Source organism: Geotrypetes seraphini, chromosome 12, assembly GCF_902459505.1.
Source record: "Geotrypetes seraphini chromosome 12, aGeoSer1.1, whole genome shotgun sequence".
Classification (NCBI taxonomy): domain Eukaryota; kingdom Metazoa; phylum Chordata; class Amphibia; order Gymnophiona; family Dermophiidae; genus Geotrypetes; species Geotrypetes seraphini.
Window position 1 is genome coordinate 103,619,429 of NC_047095.1, and position 23,391 is coordinate 103,642,819.

Here is a 23,391-nt window from a genome sequence, read left to right on the forward strand (position 1 = left end):
TGATTCCAACTGCCTCAGACTGGTCACATTGTGGCAGAAGCAGATCCCATCTGAATGGATGAAGAAAGTGGAAAAAGCTTGATGACACTTCTCTGATTTTTGACTTCCACACTTTCATCCAAGTTCCACTGCTTGAGCCTAGACATCAAAAGCTCAGCATGAGACCTTCTCATTAAGTCATTAAGGCCTTTCTTGTTTAGATAGTATGGAACTCATAATAAAAATAAAATTGTACAAAAAGTGGCCTTAGTTGGTACTTGAATGATCAAAAAGACAGGTTATCCAATTACCGATAATCAAAGCTGGTTTTAGATGTATCTAAAACCAGCTTAGGCCTTTACCCTGCCTTTGTACGCCTAGCGTGAAAAGGGGTATTTTTGGAAGAGTGGATAGGGTGGGAAGTGAGTATGAGGTGGGCTGACCTAGACTTAGTCGTCTGGCAGCCATAACCAAAAAGGTTTGACAGGTTGCCAGACAGAACTTATTCATTTTGACTTAGACCAAGTCAAAACAGGTATAAGTTCTGAATCGGGCCGCTGAGTTGATCGCGGCTGCTGTGATCAGCTCAGCAGCCCAGGCAACCCATCTCCCACCATACTGGCAATTATCATGGCAGGAGAGATGCCTAACTTCTTCTGCCGCGATCCCTCCTAATCTCCCTGGAAAAGGGCAGGCCCTCCATTTGGACATTTTTTTGAGAATGGACATTTCCTTGCTGCCTGCTTTCTGCATCTAGGACTTAGGTCAAAAGGGGACTTAGACGTTTCTTTTGATTTTGCCCCTCCATGGTGTTTCTCTCATCAGCTGCATCACTGATATTTTTGATAGGACATCTAAATCTAACATTGGACATTTCCTATAAAATGCAAAAATTAACATTTTCAAATGGCAAACTGTTGAACATCATTTTGTATTGATAAATCAACTACTTTGACTTCTTGGCTACCAGAACATCTAGGCCAAAAGAACACCCAAATTAATTTACCATTTTTATATTAAAAAAAGGTCCAAGTTGAAAACATCCAAATCAATCTCATTTAGACATGGGAGGGGTCAGGATTTTGATTGGCTGACCACATAGACATCCAACAAAGCAGTGGGCACCGTAGATGGTACTGCTCTGAACTTCGTATACACGGTATCAGATGTACATCTCACCATAGCCCCCTTATAAGTTATGCTAAGCCCTCTAAAACTCAATCAAAACCAAAATTATACCCACCTGTCTACCACCCCGATAGTCCTTATAGCTGCAGGTGGCACCTATAAGGCTGTATCGTATGGTTTTGGTGCAGCCACACTTTCCACTATAAAAGTAATGGTTAGAGTGCAAACCGCAAACCACCTGATTCCATCCACATAAGCCTTGAATTGTTTTATATTGAACTTATTATATTAAAGTATAAAAAGAAACAATATTTTGTAGAATTGTCAATTTATAAATTAGCGTCTTCTCCCCACTCTCTCTTCCCCATTTCCCTTCAGCATCCTCAGCCCACTCTCTCTCCACTTTCCTTCAGCGCACGCACATAAAAACAAGCATAGAAATTAAAGTCTACATAATGCCAGTCACATAACAAAACATGATTTTACAAAAATAATTCCCTGCACAGTCCAGCCTGCAAGGATTACTAGATGTCTTTCAGCAGCTCCCCTCCTTCTCTCCTTCCCCCTTACCTTCGTGGCCAAGTCAAAATGATCTACAAACAATAAAATTTTAAAAACACAAAGCACACTGTACGCAGAGAAAATGTTAATTATCATTTATATTCCGAGGGTTTTCAAAGAGGTCAAGGCAGATGACTTTATGCAATGTCACCTCAGTAATAACTATACAAAAATAGACAAATATACCCCCTCCCTTTATACTAAACCGCGATAGCGTTTTTTAGTGCAGGGAGCTGCGCTGAATGCCCCACGCAGCTCTCGGCGCTCATAGGCTCCCTGTGCTAAAAACCGCTTTTGCGGTTTAGTAAATGGGGCCATAGTGCAAAATGTAGACAGCATATATAAATTCTCAAAACGGACACATTTTGATCACTAAATTGAAAATAAAATCATTTTTCCTACCTTTGTTTGGTAATTTCATCAGTCTCTGGTTGCATTTTATTCTTTTGACTGTGCATCCAATATTTCTTCCCTTCTTTCAGCCTCCTGTATGTTCCTCTCCTCCAGACCTCATTCCCTCCCCAACTTTTTCTTTGTTTCACCCTGCTCCCTTCTTTCTTTCTTTCTTTCTCCATGTCCCATTTCTTTCTGGTATGTCTGTCTTTCTCTCTCTCTCCGTGCCCCATTTTTTTTTTCTTTCTTTGTTTCACCCTGCCACCGTCTTTCTTTCTCTCTCCATGCCCCCTTTATTTCTGTATGTCTGTCTTTCTCTCTCTCCATGCCCCATTTTTTTTCTTTCTTTCTTTGTTTCACCCTGCCCCCTTTCATTCTTTCTGGCTCCATGCCCTCCCCCATGCCACCACCATTGGAAAACATGCTGCCACTGCCACTGGGGAATAGACTGCCACTGCTGCTATCGGGAACAGGTCGGCGCTGAGTTCTCCATGCTTCTCTTACCTGCGGAGCCGACCAACTGTTGCCACCCGACGTCAATTCTAACATCGGAGAGGATGTTCCGGGCCAGCCAGGCAGTGATTGGCTGGCCCAGAACATCCTCTCTGACGTCAGAATTGACGTCAGGTGGCGAGTTGGTCGGCCCCATGGGGAAGAGAAGCAGGGTGATCTCAGAACACAGTGCTGGCCTGTTCCCTGATGGCGGCAGTGGCTTGGGGGAGGGCAGTGAGAAGGGAAGGGAAGCAGGATGGGCACCTCTGCTGTAGAGGAGCCGCGAGCCGCACTCAAGTGGCTAAAGAGCCGCATGCAGCTTGCGAACTGCAGTTTTCCGACCACTTTCCTAGGGAGAACACTGGAGGGTGGCCAGCTGTGTACCCCCTTGGGGTGTGCACTAGGGGCGGACCGCTCCCTCGCCCCCCTTGGTACACCACTGATGTCAATGTGCCCACATTATTATGCATGAAAGCGGCAATGCTTAAAGTCTAGCCCATTCCTAGGTATAGGCCTGGACCTTGCTCACATGGCCCTGCCTTCCTCCTGCCTGCCTTCTTCAGCCCAGAATCCCAGAAACCGCCAGATGGACTGCAGAAGTGACTCAATTACTAATAAAATCACTTCCAATCCAACCCATTATTTGGTCAATGGCTCCCCTAAAGGTAACCTCCTAGAATTTAGCAAAACCAACAACAGCCAATAATGAAACAGAACAACTAATATTTGTTTTATTACAACATGAAATAACTTTTATATTATGAGGCATTTTACATAATGTTTTATCACTCTCACCTGAGTAAATGCAGCATCCCACACTATAATGTTTTCATTGATGGTGAAATCCTCCCCAGGGGGAGCATAAGGTTTGTAACTTCCAACAATTTCATGTTGAATTGTTCCATTTGGTAGAAAGATCAGATTAGTAATACTGTATTCCATGGGTAGGTCTCCATTCTCATCAAAAAAGATGTCTTCACCAAGCACGTTCTTAAAGTGTACGTTCCTTACATAACGATGAAACTAAAGAATAAAGGACACAATTTTCAGGAATGCCTGTAACTGCCAATTTTCCTTTTATCTATGTATTTGTTTAAGAATAATTATAATCTGCCAGTCTGATGTTCACTCACAAGGGCACACATTAAAAACACAATCACACCTAAATCCTTTTCTGGGTGGTGACTCCCAATGTGGAACTTAGTATCATTTGGATTATTCTTCCCTATGTGCACCATTTTGTACTTGTCCACCTTGAATTTTAACATTTTAGTCTCCTGGACTCACAAGGTCCTCCTTCAGTTTCTCATAATCTGCATTCAATTCAACAATGTTGAAAAATGTTGTGTCATTGGCACCTTTGATCACCCCACTCATGTTCACATTCCCCAATCATTTATAAATATGTTAAAAAGCACCAGTCCCTGTTCAGATCCCTGGGTACTTTTCATTTTACATTCCTGCTTTAACCCTATCCTTTATTTTCTATTGTTTAACCAACTTTTAGTCACAACAGTATACTGTCCCCTGTCCCATGACATTTAACTGCATGTAGAGTCTCTCATGATGTACTTTGGATCGAGAGACCTTGATTCTATAGGGCCAGGTTCTGTAAACTGTACAAAAACTGTGCCAGCCATGTGTCAATCTCATTTAAGTACCATTAACAGAATTGTAGCTATTGGTACCTAAGAAAAACCAGGCACCAGTAATGTAGGCCAGAGTTCTAAAGGCCTATATTTCTATCACCTAAGTTTTACAGAGAATCACATGTAGTGGCCTCTAAAGTCATCTCTGCCCCTAACCATGCCTACTTTAGCCTTATGCACCACTAGTTTCAAGTTTATTTAAAATTTGATTGATCGCCTAATCATAAATTCAAGGCGATGTACAGTGCTGAAATAATTTATAATAATGTACAGGGGAACAATGCAGATACCATAGAGAAGACTTACGAGACAGAGCCAAAAGGAAGGAAGGGCTAGAAATACAATAATTGATAGAAAATGAGACACCATGCTCTAGGCAAGATTCTAACATCTAGTTTTTAACAAGTTTTTAATCAGTTTTAAATGCATGGTCAATTATCGCACTGATTAAAGACAATTAAGGCAATTTAAATGCTGGTAGGTCACTTACTGGTACCTAACTTTTGGTAAAAAACAAAAACAACTGCAGACCATCTACAAGATGCAGGCACTGTTTATTTAAAACTCTAATGGTATATACAACCTTATTACCAACTGAGGGACCCGACACGGTCCGTGTTTCGGACAACAAACCTTCCTCAGGGGTCTGTGGTAGATAAGGTTTTGCAACAAACAGCATTAAAGAAAAAAACAAGTGCCCGAACGAGTGTAGTGCTGGATTATAAAAAGCATTGCAATCTCAATGGAAAAAGCTAACTTTTGGTGCCATTAACAAAATCCAGGTCTGATTCTATAAAGTCTGCCATTTAATGGTGCCTAACTTAAGCTTAATTGGTGCCATTACTGGTACTCAGTTCCTCACAACTGATTTTATTTGGGCATAATTGAAAGTTAGGTGCCTGACTCCATACAATTAATTCTATTAGAAGCAGATGCTTAGCACAAATTGCCTACACTAAAAGCGGGTGTGGTTAGGGGGAAGGCCATGGATATGTTTTTGAGTTAGACACCTCTTTGTGAATTAAATGCCATTAAGTTCTGATATTGGTGCCAAACTTTAGATGAGGAAAGCCCTGGCGTAAATATGGTTCACCTAAATGTTGGGACACTGAGCATTGCCTAAGCATGCTTAGGCAACACCAAGGCTCTCTTTTATTAAGGTGTGCATGTTTAGTGCACCCTAATATTTAGCGTGCACTAAAAAGCATAGCACACCTTAGTAAAAGAGGAGGCAAGTGACTATATAATGGGCACCTAAGTTTTATAGAACTGGTGCCAAATATCAGCAGCTAAACTTAAGCAGACTTTATAGAATTAGGACAAGAATGCCTACAAATAATGATAGAAGTTTTGAATAAGTGGACAAAATGTGTGATGAGAGAAATTTGGTGACTGGCAGAATTTGCTAACCACATGTTCAAAATGACATTGTATGGTGGAAAGATTTTCAGAATCATATAAAATCAACATATTAAAACATAATAATTTGTCAAACCATTTAATTTTCAATAAGAGAGAAGTGTGCTGCATTTTCCATAGAAGAAATACCTACCAATTGAGGCATTTTTATATGAAGTTAAAGAAAAAATGTTTTTAAAAGGCTGGTGGATAACTGAGATGGTAGGATTTAAACCTTGAGACAAATTAATCATGCAGGGGACTTTAGAGAGAGAAAGAAAGAAACATAGACTCAGTGTGACACTGGCTGATTATATCATAAATGTGCAGACTGAGTGGAAAAAAAGATCCTGTTTCTAAAAGACAAAAAAGTGAATTTTCCAAGACATAAACACAATTATTAATTTATCCTTGTTTGTATACTATCAAAAAATAAATACGTCTATAAACCGGCCTAAATCGGTACTTGGATGATCTAAAAGCCAAGTCGTCCAAGTGCTAATATTGAAATGGGTTTTAGATGTACCAAAAAATGCCTTAGCCTTGTCAGTGCTGCTGTACGACCAGAGCTAAAAGGTGTGTTTTAGGAATGGTGAGGGCGGGATGTGGGCTGATCTATACATAGTTGTACTGCAAGTATAACTGAAACTTTAGAGAGGCTGCCTGGACGGAAGTTGTACATTGTGACTTAGACCATGTAAAATAAGATCTAAGTGGGAAAAAGGTATCTAAAGTGACCAGATAAGCACTGCAGACACAAAGTACAGACCCCCACACACTCCCCCAGTGATCATTGACACCCCCCCCACAGCACCATAAAAATAGGAATAAAAATGTACACACCTGCCTCTAAAACATCAGCACCTGGCATAGCAATGCTTCGTAGAGCACTACAGAGATGACTTAAGTAGTCTGGGAGCTGGGCTAGTGAACCATAGAGAGGAGGAGCCAGCCCCATAAGCCACTCTAACCACTGCATTCATGGTGGAACATGTGCACCCCCCAAACCCTACTGTATTGCCATATAGGTGGGGTTGTAGACAGGTGGGTCTAGTAGGATTGGGGGGGGGGCTCACCATGACTTATAAGGGAGTTATGGTGAGATGTTTATATAGCACCCTTTTTGTGAAGTTCACAGCAGTGCCCTGTAAGGTGCCCCACTACTGTGTTGCCATGTCTGGGTGTTCAGTCCATCACTTATCATTTTGCTGGCCCCTCCCATACCCAAAAGTACTTGTTCTAAGAACATAAGAAGTTGCCTCCACTGGGTCAGACTAGAGTCCATCGTGCCCAGCAGTCTGCTCCCGCGGCGGCCCATCAGGTTCATGACCTGTAAAGTGGTATCTGACTATTCCTATAACCTACCTCTACTTCTATCTGTACCCCTCAATCCCCTTTTCTTTTAGGAACCTATCTAGATCCTCCTTGAACCCCTGTAGCGAGCTCTGGCCTATCACAGCCTCCGGGAGCACGTTTCATGTGTCCACCACCCTCTGAGATGTTTTTGACTTGAACAATTTTTTGAATGAGAATGGGGTATAAAGATAAATGACTTAGCGGTCTGGGCGATCAAAAGGCTGGATGTACATTTAGACAATTTTCGGAAAAAATATATTTTGGATGTATTTTACGGGAATGGACATTTTTCTTAGTTGACTTTGGGTGACTAGCGACATAGGCCAAAAACAGACTTTGATATTTATTTTTATTATGCCTCTCTATATCACCTAAAGCTGTTAAGAATTGACCTATGGTATTTCTTTTCTCTTAACCTAGAAAGTGTTGCAAGACAGTACATTTACAATCCTGAATCTAAAAATGTTTTCATTCAAATTTAAGGGCCAGTTTTCAGGTCAGTTTTCTAGAACCTAAAATTCAGACCCCCAAGTTATGGGGGCATTTTTGATAGGATGTATAAGTCTGAGGTTGGAGATATTGGGAAGGTCGACCACTAATCCAGGAGAAAAAATGTCAATTTTCAAAGCTGCCATATGTCTTTTATTTTTGAAAATGACTTAGGTATACATTTTGGTCCTTGTGATCTCTATCGTTTTTGGCAATTTTCAAAAATAAAAATGTCCCCATGAAAATCATACAAAAGCAAGTATATACATGTATCCAACTACTTTGATCACAGCAGAGGAATTCCTATAACCTGAGGCAGTTTCAGAGATTCCTGTCAGATCAGCTGATGGGATCACCCATGCCAGGATCAGCTGACATTGGCAGTGGAAATCCTTATCTGCTGAGCCATCAAGAATCCCTGAAACTGGCTCAGCTGATGGGATTCCTCTGCCCTGATCAGTTGATGGCAAGCCCTCAATGTGTTTTTCCCCCATCAAGGGTGGTGGGAGGGGTTTTTTACCACTGGGGGAATAAGGGGCAATCATGCCTTAATTCCTCCAGTGGTCATATGGTCAGTTTGGGCAGCTTTGTGGAGCTTAGACACAACTAACTGCTGATGTCTAAGTTCCCTCTAGGAAAGCTTTGATTATAGCTGTTGTATATCCAGGTTTAAGTCCACCTGATTCCCACCCATAACACAATTCCCAACAGGCCCCTTTGAGCTCTGGATGTACAGCTTAGAAGAGCTGCTTCACATCCAGAAAGTTGTTTTTGATTATCGGAACTTGGACGTCCCTGCTATTAGGATAATGGCCAGCACTGAATATACTGAACTTATTTGGATATAGGCAAGTTATTCTCCTTGTCCTTATTCTGCACAATTTTGCTTTTTGAATATAGCATTCCCTTGTGAAATGATCTTACCTTCCAAGGCAAATAATTTGATAATGTTCTTCGGTCTCCATTCCACCCAGTGGTCTGACCAGATCCAGAGAATAGCATATCTCTCAACGCATGTGCCAGAGCATACACAGCATTGTAAATGAAATAGCTGTTGGCAAAATGAGCATTGTCACAGGGAAATAGATAGGATGAACCTCTATCTCTACTGCAGGATCTTTTGATGCTTTGGAGGCAATTGTTTTTGCACAGTGCAGTCCACCAATTTTCAGTTATCCATTCATTAGGAAACATAATAGGTTCTACGTCACGTATAAATTTTAAAAAGCTTGGAATATTTTTCTTTACTTTTGAGAATAGCAGGGTACTATTCTTGTAGCCAGGTTTCACACGATCAATTACATAATAATCCAAATCAGTTATTATAATCCAGACCTTGTGAGGTATCTTCTGACATTCGTTCCTTAAAACGATACCCCGACTATCTTCTCTGTTAAACAAACCAATGATCAAATTAGCTGATGATTTATGATTATTCTCATTAATTTGGGCAATTCTCTCATGTGTCAAAGTATTGATCTGATCGAATATTTCTATGAATTCAATGCAGGCTCCATTTTGCTCAATCCTTTCTTTCAGGATCTGGACAAATGTCAGGCTGTTGTCATCATCAGGTGTGAGGATGCCAATCCAGGTCCAATTGAAATGCTTTAGTAACTTCATAATCCCAGGAATGATTTTAAGAAAGCTGGGCACAATCAGGTATAAATGTGGAAACTTAACACTCATAAAAGAATTCTGAGATGTATAGCTGATCTGTTGAGAAATATTATTAATTCAGAATTATCTTTGTTTTTAAGAAATTGTGGGGTTAACTACTAAGCTGCTATAACATATCTCCTTATTCCAGCATAATTTACTGGAGTCAATAACACAACTTTTGATCATGATCAACCTCACAGACGGTTATGATTTTGCCCTGGGGAGCATTAGACCACTAATGTGCAGTCCAGTGCTTCTGGTAGAGTCAGTGCATTAAAATGGGTACCCCATGTAAATATTTTTCATCTCCTCTGAACAGACTACCACCCCTCTGAAGTTAGTCCTGCCCCTCCTATAGCTCACTTCTCTATAACAGATTGCCAGACCTACTCTCCTGAAACTACACCTGAAGTCAATCCTATCATCTAGAAAATATTCCCCCAAAGTCACATTCCCAGACTCTTCAAACCCCTGAAGTCACACTCAAACTCTCTACTCCCAACAGACCATACACCTCCCCCCTATCCTATAATGGATTCCCTGCTGTCTAGCAGCTGGGGCAGAAATGATCCTTAGTTACTCTTACCCAATCAGGGTCTAATTTCAAAATATACCACTGCTAGGGTTAAATTACCAATTGAGGGTAAAATGTGAAAAGTCCACTTTTGCCAACTTGAACTTAGCAGCAGTACAAGCAAGAATATAAGAATACACATAGAGGGTGAGACCAATGGCCCATTTAGTCCAGTTTCCTGTTTCCACTGTGGCCTATCCAGGTGATAACTACCTGGCAGAAACCCAAATAATTGCAGCCTTCCATGCAATGGATGCCAGGGTTGTATTAATAGTAGACTTTGGACTTTTCTCTAAAAACTTATTTACACTTTTTAAAAATCCATCTACATTAATCACTGTTACCATATCCACTGACAGCAAGGTCCAGCAAGGAAGTTTTTTTTCACCCAAAGGGTCGTGGACACTTGGAATGCGCTACCGGAGGACGTGATTGGGCAGAGTACGGTACAAGGATTCAAACAGAGACTGGACGGATTCCTGAGGGATAAAGGGATCGTGGGATACTGAGAAAGCTAACCAGAAAATAAGTATAGAAACCCGACCAGGTCGTGCATGTGCAAGACCGGAGGGCTAGGACTTTGATGGGAAGATAGGACGCAATAGGAAACCAAGGTGGCATGGGGGCCCCTTCTGGTGATTTGGACAGGTCGTGACCTGTTTGGGCCGCCGCGGGAGCGGACTGCTGGGCAGGATGGACCTATGGTCTGACCCGGCGGAGGCACTGCTTATGTTCTTATGTTCTTATGTTCTTATTCTTTTACTAAGATGCGCTAACTGATTAGCGCACACTAATCGAATTAGCATGCGTTAAATGTTTACACGTCCATAGACCAACATGCACGCATTAGCGTTTAGAGCACGCTAAATCAATTAGTGTGTGTTAATCGGTTAGCGCACCTTAGTAAAAGAGGGGGGTAGTTTAACCCATCACATCTTCAGTGTATGCAATGGAGACAAAGGAACAAATTATGTAACAGACACCTATAGTTAGACATCCATAATGTGGATGTCCAGCAACTTAGGCATTCAATCAAGTTAGATAATAAGCCCAATTAACAATTTTAACAAGCAATAATTGGTACTTAATGTCCAAAAGCTATATGCATGCGATTCACAAAATAATTTCATTGATGCCCATTGGAAAAAGCTAAGCCTAAAAGATAGGCTGGGCATGGCATAGGTGTGACATGGGAGTGGCTTCAATTTGGATGTCCAATTACAGAATTGCATGCTGCTCAGCATCCCAATGCTAAAGGATGTCTAAATTTCAGATGTCATTTACAGAATTTGCCCCAAAGAGGTGACAAATCTGTTTGAATGTCTTTGTAGTGGGAAAGAAAGCCTAGGTTTTTGTAGAATCCTATCTGGTGGGTATCAAAGTATTTTATCATTTTGATTTCAAAAGTAAAATCATTGGGGCAGTGGTCAGTTTTTCCAAAGTGCTGTCCAACAAAGGTGACATCCTGGTTGGGATTTTAATTTTTAATATGATTTCTGTGTAAGATGATCCTAGCCTTTAGCATTTGGCCTGTTTCACCAACTTTGAAATGTTTTGTTTCATCTGAAAATTTAATCACCTAATTTGTCATTCCAATTTCTAGATCATTTATAAATATGTCAAATGGCACTAGTCCCAGTACAGATCCCTGCAATGCTCCACCATTCACCCTCCTTCATTGAGAAAAATGGTCATTTAATCTTACCTTCTATTTTTTAGCCCAATAACCAAGTCCTAATCTTATGACTCCTATCTTATGACTCTCATAATTTTCTATGGAGTCTCTCATGAGGAACCTTATTGAAAGTTTTCTGAAAGTTTAGATGCTTATTTATAAGTTCAAAGAAATGCTACTGCTGCCATTATGAACCAGGGCTGGAACAGATTTGATTGTTCCTACCACATATGCTAGACCCTAGAGAACCTTAGGAGTTAGGGGAAGATTACTTTAAGGATAGGGGTTCCAAGTTCTTATTGATGGTGTGTTCTACGGGAGAAGAGGTTGACTGAGGAGGATGAGAATCTTTGAGGAGGGTCAAGTTGATTTTGGGAGATAGAAATCTGTTTTAGGCCAGTAAATTGGGGAGAAAGGGATGAGATGTATACACCTATTCATAAGCACCAGGCCTTTTAAGATGGTACCAAGGAAGATTAGGTTGAACATTAATGGCCCAATGTTCTAAAGGAACAAAAATAATGCTGGCATTACTTTTCCACAAATAACACTGCTTGCAAAATTCATCACAAGATGAGGTGCTTTACTGTAACTCTTATATATAAGATACAAACTGTGTCCAATGGTTCATACTCGTACCAGTTGACCAAATGGTGGAATGTTCCTCCATTTACATGTAGGACAGAGGACTAGGTAGCAGGCATTATTGCCATTATGTAAATAAGAATCATCTCATGACATTAACTCTGTGTTCATTGGTTTATATTCTTATCAGCTGATCAAATGTTAGCATGCTCTTCCACTTAGCATTAGAATGATAAACACCTACATGGCTTCAAGAAAAGCATTGAAAATGTACCTTAAAATATGTTAAATATATTGTATTTATACTTGCTGTAATTCCTGGAATATTGTTCTAGCTTCTTTATTTGTAACCACACTGAACTCAATTGGGATAACGGGGAATGTAAACACATTAAAGACACAGCTTTTCGTAGATGCCTTTTTTTAGTCATCTAACCTAAAATTAATGAATTATTTAAGAGCCCTGCTATTCACTTTATGGTATTTCCTTGAGGATTGTATGCAATTTTACTTTTATTAGATTTGCATTTTACGGTGGGCTCCTTTTACAAAGGTAAGCTCGCATTTCTAGCGCACACACAGGATTAGCGTGCGCTATAGCGCGCGCTAGCTGAAAAACTACTGCCTGCTTAAAAGGAGGTGGTATCAGCTAAGCGCGCGCTAAAACTGCTAACGCACCTTTGTAAAAGGGGCCTATGTCTTTGTTTTTATTTCGTCATCATTTTAACACTGTGTATGTAAACCATGTAAACTGTTTAGTTTTAGATGGTATATACATTTTTAAAGTAAATAAGGGGAAATTCTAAAACCAGTGCCTAAACATAGGCCCTCTTTTACAAAGGTGCGCTATGCGTTTTAGCGCAGATTTAGCACACGCTAAATCAATGCGTGTGCTAACCGCTAATGCACTTGTAGGATAGCATGCACACGTTAGCGTTTAGCACGTGTTTATCACATGCTAATATTTAGCGTGCACTACAAAGCTTAGCACACCTTTGTAAAAGAGGAGGTTAGGCACCAGTAAGTACCCTACTCGTGTTGCAGTTAATTGAAGAACACTGTCAGAAATGGTGAAAAATGGTGAGGTAGAAGTGCCTACTGGTGCCTAAATAAAAAATGCTAGAATTGTGTCTAGGTAGGTGCTTTATGTTTATGTTTATTTGGATTTGATATACCACTGAATCTTACTCAGAGTTTCTCCGCTGAACATCTAAGTAGGCCTGGCCAATGCCAGAAATGGCATTAAGTGGCCTAAAGTGCCTACATAGGCATGATAAATGCATAGATACAGACCAGAAATGTAGGCCCTGAAAACCCTGGCCTACATTTCCTGTGTCTATCTTTCACATAGGTGTGATTCTGATACTGGCACTGATGCATGATTGAAACATGATCAGTAGCAACTTTTAAGAGAGTTGAAGGTTTAGAAACCACAGAAAAGGATATGGCTAAATCTACAACTCACTTAATAATGGCATTATTGTCTGACAAGAAATGGATCATGAAAGCTTTTTTCAAAAGTAGAAAGAGAGAATTTCTTGGATATAAAATACAAATTTTTCCAGATATATTCAGAGAAACTCAGACATCGATTTTTTATTTTGAAACAGGGTGTAACTTATATAGGGGGAACATACACAGGTGAGGGCGGACTCATTTAGAGCACTGGTCTTTGACCTGAGGGCCTCTATATGAGTGGCCTGCTGGGCAGGATGGACCACTGGTCTGACCCAGCAGCGGCGGTTCTTTTGTTCTTATGTTTTTCATTCTTCCCTGTCCTTCTAAGTACATAGTGAGATATAATTCCTACAAAAATATATTCTTTAATCCAACTCAACTAAGTAATTTTCTTTCTTTACATAAGAAATTTTCTAGCACAGTGGCAGAGCATAAGAATATAAGACTTGCCGCAGTGGTCCATCGTGCCCAGCAGTCCGCTCATGCGGTGGCCCTTAGGTCAAAGACCAGTGCCCTAATTGAGACTAGCCCTACCTGCATATGTTCTGGTTCAGCAAGAACTTGTCTAACTTTGTCTTGATTCCCTGGAGGGTGTTTTCCCCTATAACAGCCTGTGGAAGAGCATTCCAGTTTTCTACCACTCTCTCGGTGAAGAAGAACTTCCTTACATTCGTATGGGATCTATCCCCTTTTAACTTTAGAAAGTGCCCTTTCATTCTCTCTGCCTTGGAGAGGGTGAACAACCTGTCTTTATCTACTAAGTCTATTCCCTTCATTATCTTGAATGTTTCAATCATGTCCCCTCTCAGTCTCCTCTTTTCAAGAGAGAAGAGGCCCAGTTTCTCTAATCTCTCCCTGTAAGGCAACTCCTCTAGCACCTTAACCATTTTAGTTGCTCTTCTCTGGACCCTTTCAAGTAGCACCATGTCCTTCTTCATGTACGGCGACTAGTGCTGGATGCAGTATTCCAGATGAGGGTGTACCATGGCTCGGTACAGTGGCGTGATAACCTTCTCCGATCTGTTTGTGATCCCCTTCTTAATCATTCTTAGCATTCTGTTTGCCCTTTTCATTGCCACTGCATATTGCGCAGACAGCTTCATTGACTTGTCGACCAATACTCCCAAGTCTTTTTCCTGGGGGGTCTCTCCAAGTACCGCATCGGACATCCTGTATTCGTGTTGTCACACCCCACCAGCTCCTGTTCATGGCAGCGAGCTGCGGACCCCGTGACCGTAACTGTCCAAACCATGTACCCTTTAACCCGGGTATTCTTCAGGCCTTCTTAGGCAACCGTCTAAGGTAAAACAGTAGATTCAAGGTTCTCAGGTAAATTAGGCAAAAGGAAAAAGAAAACCACACACTTCCCAGAATGCTAGAAAAATAAAGCTGTATTTTATTTTTATACTCCTGGTTTACTTTGTCCAGGTACTTGCAATACATAGAAATATTTTCAATGCACAGGTTTTAGTGAAACATAAAATTTCAGGCCAATCTGACCCCCTCTGGCTTAGCAAACACCAGCTTAGCCCTAATGACCAAAAACATCAAACCAAAATAAACCCGAGTAGGCTGGACTCTAGTCTTTTATACCACAGTCCTCTTCACCAGCCTTCTGGGTGTTAGCATAACCTCAGCAGAATTCCCTCCAGCAGCACAAAGGTGGAAGGTAGGCACAAAAATAACATTCTTGTAGGCAAAGCAGAAATGCAGTTTTCCTCAACAAGACAAAAAAAAACTGCTAAGGTTGTAGCCCTGCTACAAAGTGCCTGGAGATAAGGAACTTCTTTTACAAAGGAGCTCTCCTGTGCTTGAGTTAGACAAAATCTAATCTGCCTCTAATTAGTCTCCAGCTGGGCTTGGAGAGTGAAAAGACAAACCCTACGTGTTTTGCAATGCTAGTCAGTACAATGTCCCGTTACAAGCATTGCAGTGCTTTAAAGATTAGCTTTGCTAAGCTCCCAGCATTTTGCATACAAGCACTGTTTCACTCAAACTTTTAAGCAAAAAAAAAAAAACAGGTAAGAAACTAAACAAAGCCAAACATTCCACACCTTTGCTCAATCAAGGTTCATGGCCTCAAAACCCTTGCTGGGCAGACTTGAAACTCCAAGGTCCATGGGTTCACCACCTTGGACTTGTCCCTCTGCTTCAATCTCCAGCACATCAAACATCTTCACAATTAGGGCTAAGCTCCCCACACCTCCGTGGAGGAGCAGGGTGCTCTCCTGCTTCCTGGGCTCCTCCCATCTCTGTCTCAGCTGCTCACTTTTAACCCCAATCAACTTGCCCCTCCCTGCTCTGAAGAGGGGGGAAGGGAGAGAAAACTTTCTGCAGCTGAGCTTGCCTCAGTGACAACTTCCTGTGCTGAGGCTGGCCTTCTGGGATCTGTAGTTTCTTAACCCCCCTGAGCTAGCCCAAGTGAAGTCAGCGCTTTCAGCAAACCGTGGAGCCACCCTGGACAACTCTCCTGCCTCAGGGTTTCCTGCTCTTCTTCCTTAAATCCTGTGCCAAAGCTCAGAAGAGAGCTAGATTTGTCACAGTGTATAAGTTTTTTGTTGCCAACATGCATCACCTTACACTTACCACGTTAAACCTCTAAGGCGCCTTGAATTGGAAGGAATAACAACTTAAACTGAAATTTAATTTGACTCCTAGTGCAGCTATCAGATTTCCATTTTCATTATTTAGAGTTGTATTTAATTTTTAAAATCACTCATATGTAAACCTTGGATCTATTGAGAACTTGAGATTGTTTAAATTTTGATTTATAATTCTATTAGTTTATTTTCCTTTAATTATGTCAATTTTCTATAATATTTTCTGTATAAGATGTGTTAATGTTTGATCATTTGTATTAAACTTGATAAATAAAATAAAAAACAAATCAGCCCCAGCACTGAACCCCAAGGAACTCCACTACTCACCTTTATTTCCTCTGAGCAACTTCCATTAACCACCATTCTATGGCATCTGTCTGTCAACAAGTTCACCACTTTGGGTCCTAGCTTCAGCCCGTGAAGTTTGTTCAAGAGCCTCCTTTGAGGAACCGAACAGCCTCCTTTGAGGAACCATGTCAAAGGCTTTGCTAAAATCTAAGAAAATTACATCTAGCATATGTCAATCAAAAAATTACATCTAGCATATGTCCTTGATCAAAAAATTCAATGAGGTTCATTTTGCATGATTATCTTTTGTAAAGCCATGTTGCCTCAGATCATGTAACCCATTAGATTCTAGGAAGTTCACTGTCCTTCTTTCAGCAAAACTTCCATTATTTCTCCAACAAACAAAGTGAGGCTTACCGACCTGTAGTTTCCTGCTTCATCTTTGCAACCACTTTTGTGTATAGGGACCACATTCACTCTTCTCCAATCCCCAGGAAACACTCCCATCTCCAGAGATTTGTTGAACAAGTCTTTAATAGGACCTGCCAGAACCTCTCTGAGCTCCCTCAGTATCCTGGGATGAATCCCGTCCACTGCCATCGCTTTGTCCACCTTCAGTTTTTTAAGCTGTTCATAAACACTTTCCATGAATGGCGCAGAATCTACTCCATTTTCTTGTGTAACTTTGCCAGATAATCTCAGTCCTTCTCCTGGATTTCTTCCGTGAACACAAACAGAAGTATTTATTTAAATTCTACTATATGTTATTTAAAGCTTTAAATGGAGACAGCCCAACCTACTTGAACAACCGCCTCATCTAAACCACCTCAATCAGACATAGAAAAACACACACCCCATTCATACACCCCTCGATCAAAGAAGTAAAACGGAAAAAAACTATACGATGGCCTCATGGCCACTCAAGCAGCTAAACTAGATAACCAAATCTCCAATCTACTGATAACGACACCAGACTACAAGACATTCAGAAAAGAAATAAAAACTATACTCTTCAAGAAATTCCTGAAACAGCCATAACTTCAGAAAAGAAATAAAAACTACATTATTCAAGAAATTCATGAAACAGCCCTAACTTCAAACTTACCATCCTTCCCCCCCTCCCTCTTCCCGCCACACAGAAACTTCATAACCTACTCTATATCTCTCTAGAAAGGACAAATGTTCTTCCATTATAACCCTCCGTTTTTTATCTCTTTTGTAATCTGCCTTGAACCTCAAGGTAATGGCGGAATAGAAATCTCTAATGTAATGTAATTTAGCTCATTTGCTTTTTCCTCATCAATCTCCACATATCAGTTCCTATCATCTTTTAGTTTCACAATTCCATTTTTCATCTTCCTCCTTTCACTAATACATCTGAAAAAAATTTTCTTCCCTTTTTTACATTTTTAGCCATTCACTCTTCTACATGCACTTTTGCCAGATGTATCTCTCTCTCATGTTCAGTTCCAAGTTTCCTCTTTTCAAGACCTACGGGGTCACCTGGCTTCACAGTTAACTGTGGAGGTTTTGCACATAGTGTCTATCATCAGAATACCTCTTACACCCCTCAGAAAACTAGTGGCCACCTGGAAGACCCCCCCCCCCCCCCCCATTTTCTGCAGAGCTGCAACCTCCCCCAAACCAAACTCTCACATAGCACACAACCCAAACATGAAACAACAAACCGCTTCCCAAATAACAGAGCAGGAACAATTACAAAAGCACTGTAAGCCCTTTTCACACCATCACCCCCCAATTATACAAAGCCCTAGGTGGGAAGGGAGGGAAAATAAAAATTGCACAATAAAATACCCCACCCTGTTACCCAAAGCTTTCCCCTTTATCTCCTACCCTCCTGTATCCAACAAGTAATATCCCAAAGACATTTCCTCTCCTCATTAACTCTCACTCAAAAATGTTCCAATCAAATTGATCTATACCTTCTACTTAATCCCAAACTACCCTTCCCTTTGTATCCATCACATTGTATCCATCACATTGTATTCATATCAATCCTGTCTTTACAAATCCAATGCCCCTATCATTCACAAATATTTTCCTAATCCTGACCTAACCCCAACCCATTACTACCCCCACCCACCTTTTGCCATATTCTCCACTCAAATAGTGGGCTCAGCCAATGTTATCTTCCCACTGATTATTTCAATGGGTTTCCCCAATCTAAAGAAATTAATGATTTTAATGATGTAGATGAAGTTGATACTTGAAATTGTTTATCAGTAAGAAATGATGTGAACCATGATAGAACTATACCATCCATAATTATGGACTTCAAGCATAAAAGCAATAAGGAATGATAATTTCTAGTAAATCAATAGCTGAGGAAAGATCCAATGAGACCAAAATAATTTTTTTTCTAACCTTGAGTGAAGAGTGAAGTTCACAGTTTAATGCTGCTATTGTAGTTTCCACACTATGATGTGTTTGGAAATAAAGAATAAGTAATGTGTACAGCAGTCCTTTGTACTGTTATGCTATCACTCGTGTTCTCCACAAACAGTACTTCATAACATATTCATTTATAATTTTTACTTATTCATTGGTCTTCAAAAGTGCCAGTATTAGCCAATTGGTTTGAGTGGCCAAATACTATGTGGCACTAGCCTCCTCATCAGACCGCTCCTTATTGCGCTCCTTTGTGCGTGACTCTTAGGGTGTAGACCAAACTGCAATATCTTCCCAAGTAAGTTTATCAATAAATTTCTCTCCACCCCTTTATTAACATTCAGCCTTCTCTTTAGCTACTATCTGTTGCTATTTTATAGTGGACAATTAACTGTTTGTTTGCACTTCTCTAATAGACCTTTAAAAATGGAAAACCCTCCTTTTAATATTCATGTTTTACATGGTAATCGTCTAGTTAAACCAACCAGTAAGGCACTCTCCTCTCAATCTAGAGAATGCTATAATATTCCTTTATTTCCTCAATATTCTGCTTCCTTAAAAAATGAAATTCCAGCCTTTCCAAAACCTAACCAAATTAAAATAGGACTAATTAATATTAGTTCTCTTAAAACTAAATATCTTCTAGTTAAAGATCTCATTACTCAATTCTCTTACAATGTACTATGTCTAGTGGAAACTTGGCTTACTGAAGGAGAAGAAGCGTACCTTTCTTATGCTTGCCCTCCTGGTTTCTCTTATCTTTATAATCATCGTCTTATTAAATGCAGAGGAGGTCTGGCAGTTATCTTTCAGGACCCTCTAGCAATAGGTTTAGATTACTCTCCAACAAATTCTCCAATTGAATTCCTACAATTTACTTTAAGGACTAAACCTAAACTAGATGTACTTCTTATTTATCTTCCACCACCATTTATCTTCAACTGTACAAATTTGTCTCAGCTATAATCACTTCTTTTTGATTTTGGATCCTCCACTACTAATCCCTTGATTTTAGGGGATTTCAATATTCATTTTGAAGACTTGAATAATAATTACACCAAAGATATTCTTTCCCAGCTTGACGATTTAGATTTGTGTCCATTTTTAACTGTTCCAACTCACCAAGCTGGCCATACAATTGATATGATAACCTCTCTTGTTACTAAGGTTAATTATCAATTAAACTCTTGTCTACCAGTTCCTTGGTCAGATCATTTTTTTTATATCAATATCTTATTTGACTTCTTTTTCCAGCTCAACTACAACAACTCAACTTATTAAGTATAGAGATTTCAATAGCCTGTCATCAGATTCAATTGTAACAAACTTTAAATTAAACTTTTGGATTCAAAGACTCATTCTTTAGAAGAGCTCTTATCTCAATGGAATGCTTCCACTAAACACCTATTAGACACATTAGTCCCGATCCAAACAAAATTTATTTCAGCAAGAAAGAAATCTAATCCCTGGTTTACAGCAGAACTATATTTCATCAAAAAGCAACTTAGATCACTTGAGCGAAGTTGGAGAAAAAATAAGAGCCAATTAAATTTTGATAAATTTAAAGATCAGTCTGACGTGTACAAAAAAAAAATAAACCAAGCAAAAATGAAGTACTATTCTAACCAAATTTTCAAAGCTAAAAATGTCTCTACGCTTTATGCCATCTTAAAAGCAATCTCTCCTACTTATAAAAAACATATCAACATTGCCAATCCTGTACCCACAACACAAGAACTTGCTACCTATTTTTCAGAGAAGATTAGTAATATAAGGAAAAATTTAACAAAGATAAAATATTCATCTTCAGCCCTGGAGCAAGAACTTGGATCAATTCTGTCCTCAAAGTGTTCACATTTCAATCTTCCTAACCTAACAGAGCTTGAATCCCTTATGAAAACTATTAATACCAAAGGAACGCAAGTTGAAATAATTCCTCCTTTTATTCTTAAAAGATACTTTGCAATTTTTGGCCCCTTAATACTTACCTTGATTAAAGAAAGTCTGAAGCAAAGCATTATGCCATTAGCTTGGAAAAAAGCTATTATCCATCCAATTGTGAAAGACCCAAAGGTTAATTCCGAATAAAATCAAATTATAGGCCCATCGCTAATATACCCTACTTAGCGAAATTAACAGAAAAGATTGTATTTAACCAAATTTCAGACTTTGTAGAAAAAACAAACGTTCTACATCCAAACCAAACAGGCTTCAGACAATATCATTCCACGGAGCATTCCTTAATAGGCATGACAACTTCCATACTCTACCATCTTGACCATCATACGTCTGTTCTTCTGATTTCAATCGACCTCTCATCAGCTTTTGACACTGTTGATCATGTTCTTTTACTAGATAGACTTCAATCTATCGGTATTTCAGATCAAGTCCTTCTCTGGTTTAAATCTTATTTTGATAATCGCTCTTCTACTGTCTTCTTTAATAATACTACTTCTGAAAGTTTTTCAGCACCTTATGGAATTCTGCAGGGATCGATTCTCTCTCCTCTTCTATTTAATATTTTTCTTGCACCCCTCATGACCTTGTGTCAATCTATTGTTTTTTCCGTATTCGCTTATGCGGATGACATTCAGCTACTACATCCCTTGGATCCTAACAGCTCCCTCGAAGTATCCACTATAAATGAAAAACTTGAACAGATTCGTCAATGGCTCGATTCAAATAGATTGGCACTAAACATTGATAAAATTAATGTCATGCTTTTTCCTGGGAAAGACAGTCATATTCTCTCTTTCCCAATTACCATTAAAGGCATTTCTTTGAAATTGATTCATAAGATCAGGATTCTTTGAATTCTCTTTGATGATAAATTAACCTGTCATGATCATGTCAGTTATGTTGTAAAATCCACTTTTTATAGGCTCCGACAAATTCGTTCAATGGCTAAATTCTTATGTCCAAAATCTTTAAATATACTGGTTCACTCTTTGGTCATTTCCAAAATTGACTATTGTAATGCCTTATTTAAAGGACTAGCTCAAAAAGAAATTAGACGTCTACAAATTATTCAAAATGCCTCAATCAAGCTTATTGAGAAAGCTAAAAAATTTGATCACGTGACTCCCCTACTTGAAAAGGCACATTGGCTTCCAGTAGCTCATCGAATCATGAATAAATTATGTCTGCTTACTTTCAAGTCCATAGTATTTAAAACCCCAGCATTCATTCATAAAGTTTTGATTCCTTATACTACTTCAAGAGTACTACGGTCAACTGATCAACATTTACTGGTTGTCCCTTCTTTAAAAGTTATTAATACACGGCATCAATCTATCTTCTCGGTTACGGCTCCTCAAGCTTGGAATTCCCTTCCAATTTACTTAAGAGAGGAAAGGGTTTTGGATAAATTTAAGAGCAAACTTAAGGGCTTTCTTTTTAAAGATGCATTCAAGGATTAAATGAATTGCTTATGCCTTTAATTCTTCCTTATATTATAATGAATGTCTCTCCCCTCTCCCAATGTGTTATTTACCTTAATCGTTCCTTTTGAATTGAATTGTATTTTTTCTCTTAACTTTCCCTCTTTTTGACCTTGTACGTACTTATCGAATTTTAATATGTTTAATAATAGTTTTGTTAGTTATGGTATGTCATGTTATGTATTTATTGAAATTTTAATATGTTTAGTAATAATTTTGTTAGTCATGTTTGTTTCCCTCGACTTTGTAATTTTTAACTGTACATCGCTTAGAATTTGGAATAGGCGATTAATCAAAACTTATAATAAACTTGGAAACTTGGTTTTATATAAAGTGCTTTAGTGCTTTAGTGCATTAGTGTTTCTATACTTTAGTACTTAAATAAATAAATAATCTTTCAACTTATTTTTTTTTCCTGCATTTTCTGAGTTTTCCCTTTGTCAATAGTTATCGGGAAGGGACCTGTCATTCCGACGTGTTTCGCCCGAAGGCTGTATCAAAAAAAAGTCTCCTGCAATAAAATGCATTCTTTAAACTCAGTATAAGATATAAATTTAATTAAAAAACATTTATGCTATTGCAAACATCTCTAAAAACATCTTTAAAGAAAGGGGTTCTTCCCAACCGGCAAATCCTTTAGTAGTTGCATAGTTACCCCTTTTGCTTTAGCTCCACATCATCCCGATCATTGGAAATTTTGTGACAAAGATGGCCACGGCATTTTTTGCTCCTCTTTTTAACCTCCCTCTTCTCTGACATCAGGGGCAGCAGTAGCGAATCAGGAATCAGATAAGAGACATCCATTCTATTTCCTGGTTTAGACCTCCCGGGTATACCATATTCAACCTAAAAATCCAGTTCTGTTCACAGTAATTTAGTTTGCGTTCATAGTTACCTCCCTCCCACCCTTCTTTAACATGATCTATCACTCGCCATTGGATGTCTTGTAAAGTATGCTGTTTATCCTGCCAGTGTTGTACAAGCAGTGCTTCCAGGACATTGTTCATAATGCGAGATTTATGCATATCAGACTGCATGGACATATAATGCTATATATTACATTACAAGATTTACATGTTGTCCTACTTCCTGAACAGATTATATTCTCCCTTCCTAGAGGGTTCCATTCCCCACCTTCAATTGTATTAGTGCACCACTGGCAATTTCCACATTTCGCGTGCACCACGTCCTGATCTTGCTCTTGCATCATTTCACCTCCATTATACCTGTGTTTAGCTAGTTGTTCTCCCAGATT

The 23,391-nt window shown here is 39.4% G+C and overlaps 1 protein-coding gene across 1 annotated transcript in view; it reads right to left on the reverse strand.

The window, feature by feature from the left end:
* The window catches only part of LOC117346205 (vomeronasal type-2 receptor 26-like), a 58,905-nt gene that overhangs the window by 12,941 nt on the left and 22,573 nt on the right, over positions 1-23,391 (reverse strand). Inside the window, exons 3-4 of the mRNA XM_033915606.1 lie at positions 8,370-9,161; positions 3,349-3,576 (exon numbers count right to left, since the gene is read on the reverse strand). Of these exons, the coding sequence (XP_033771497.1) occupies positions 3,349-3,576; positions 8,370-9,161 (1,020 nt within the window). The remainder of the gene's footprint in view (positions 1-3,348; positions 3,577-8,369; positions 9,162-23,391) is intronic.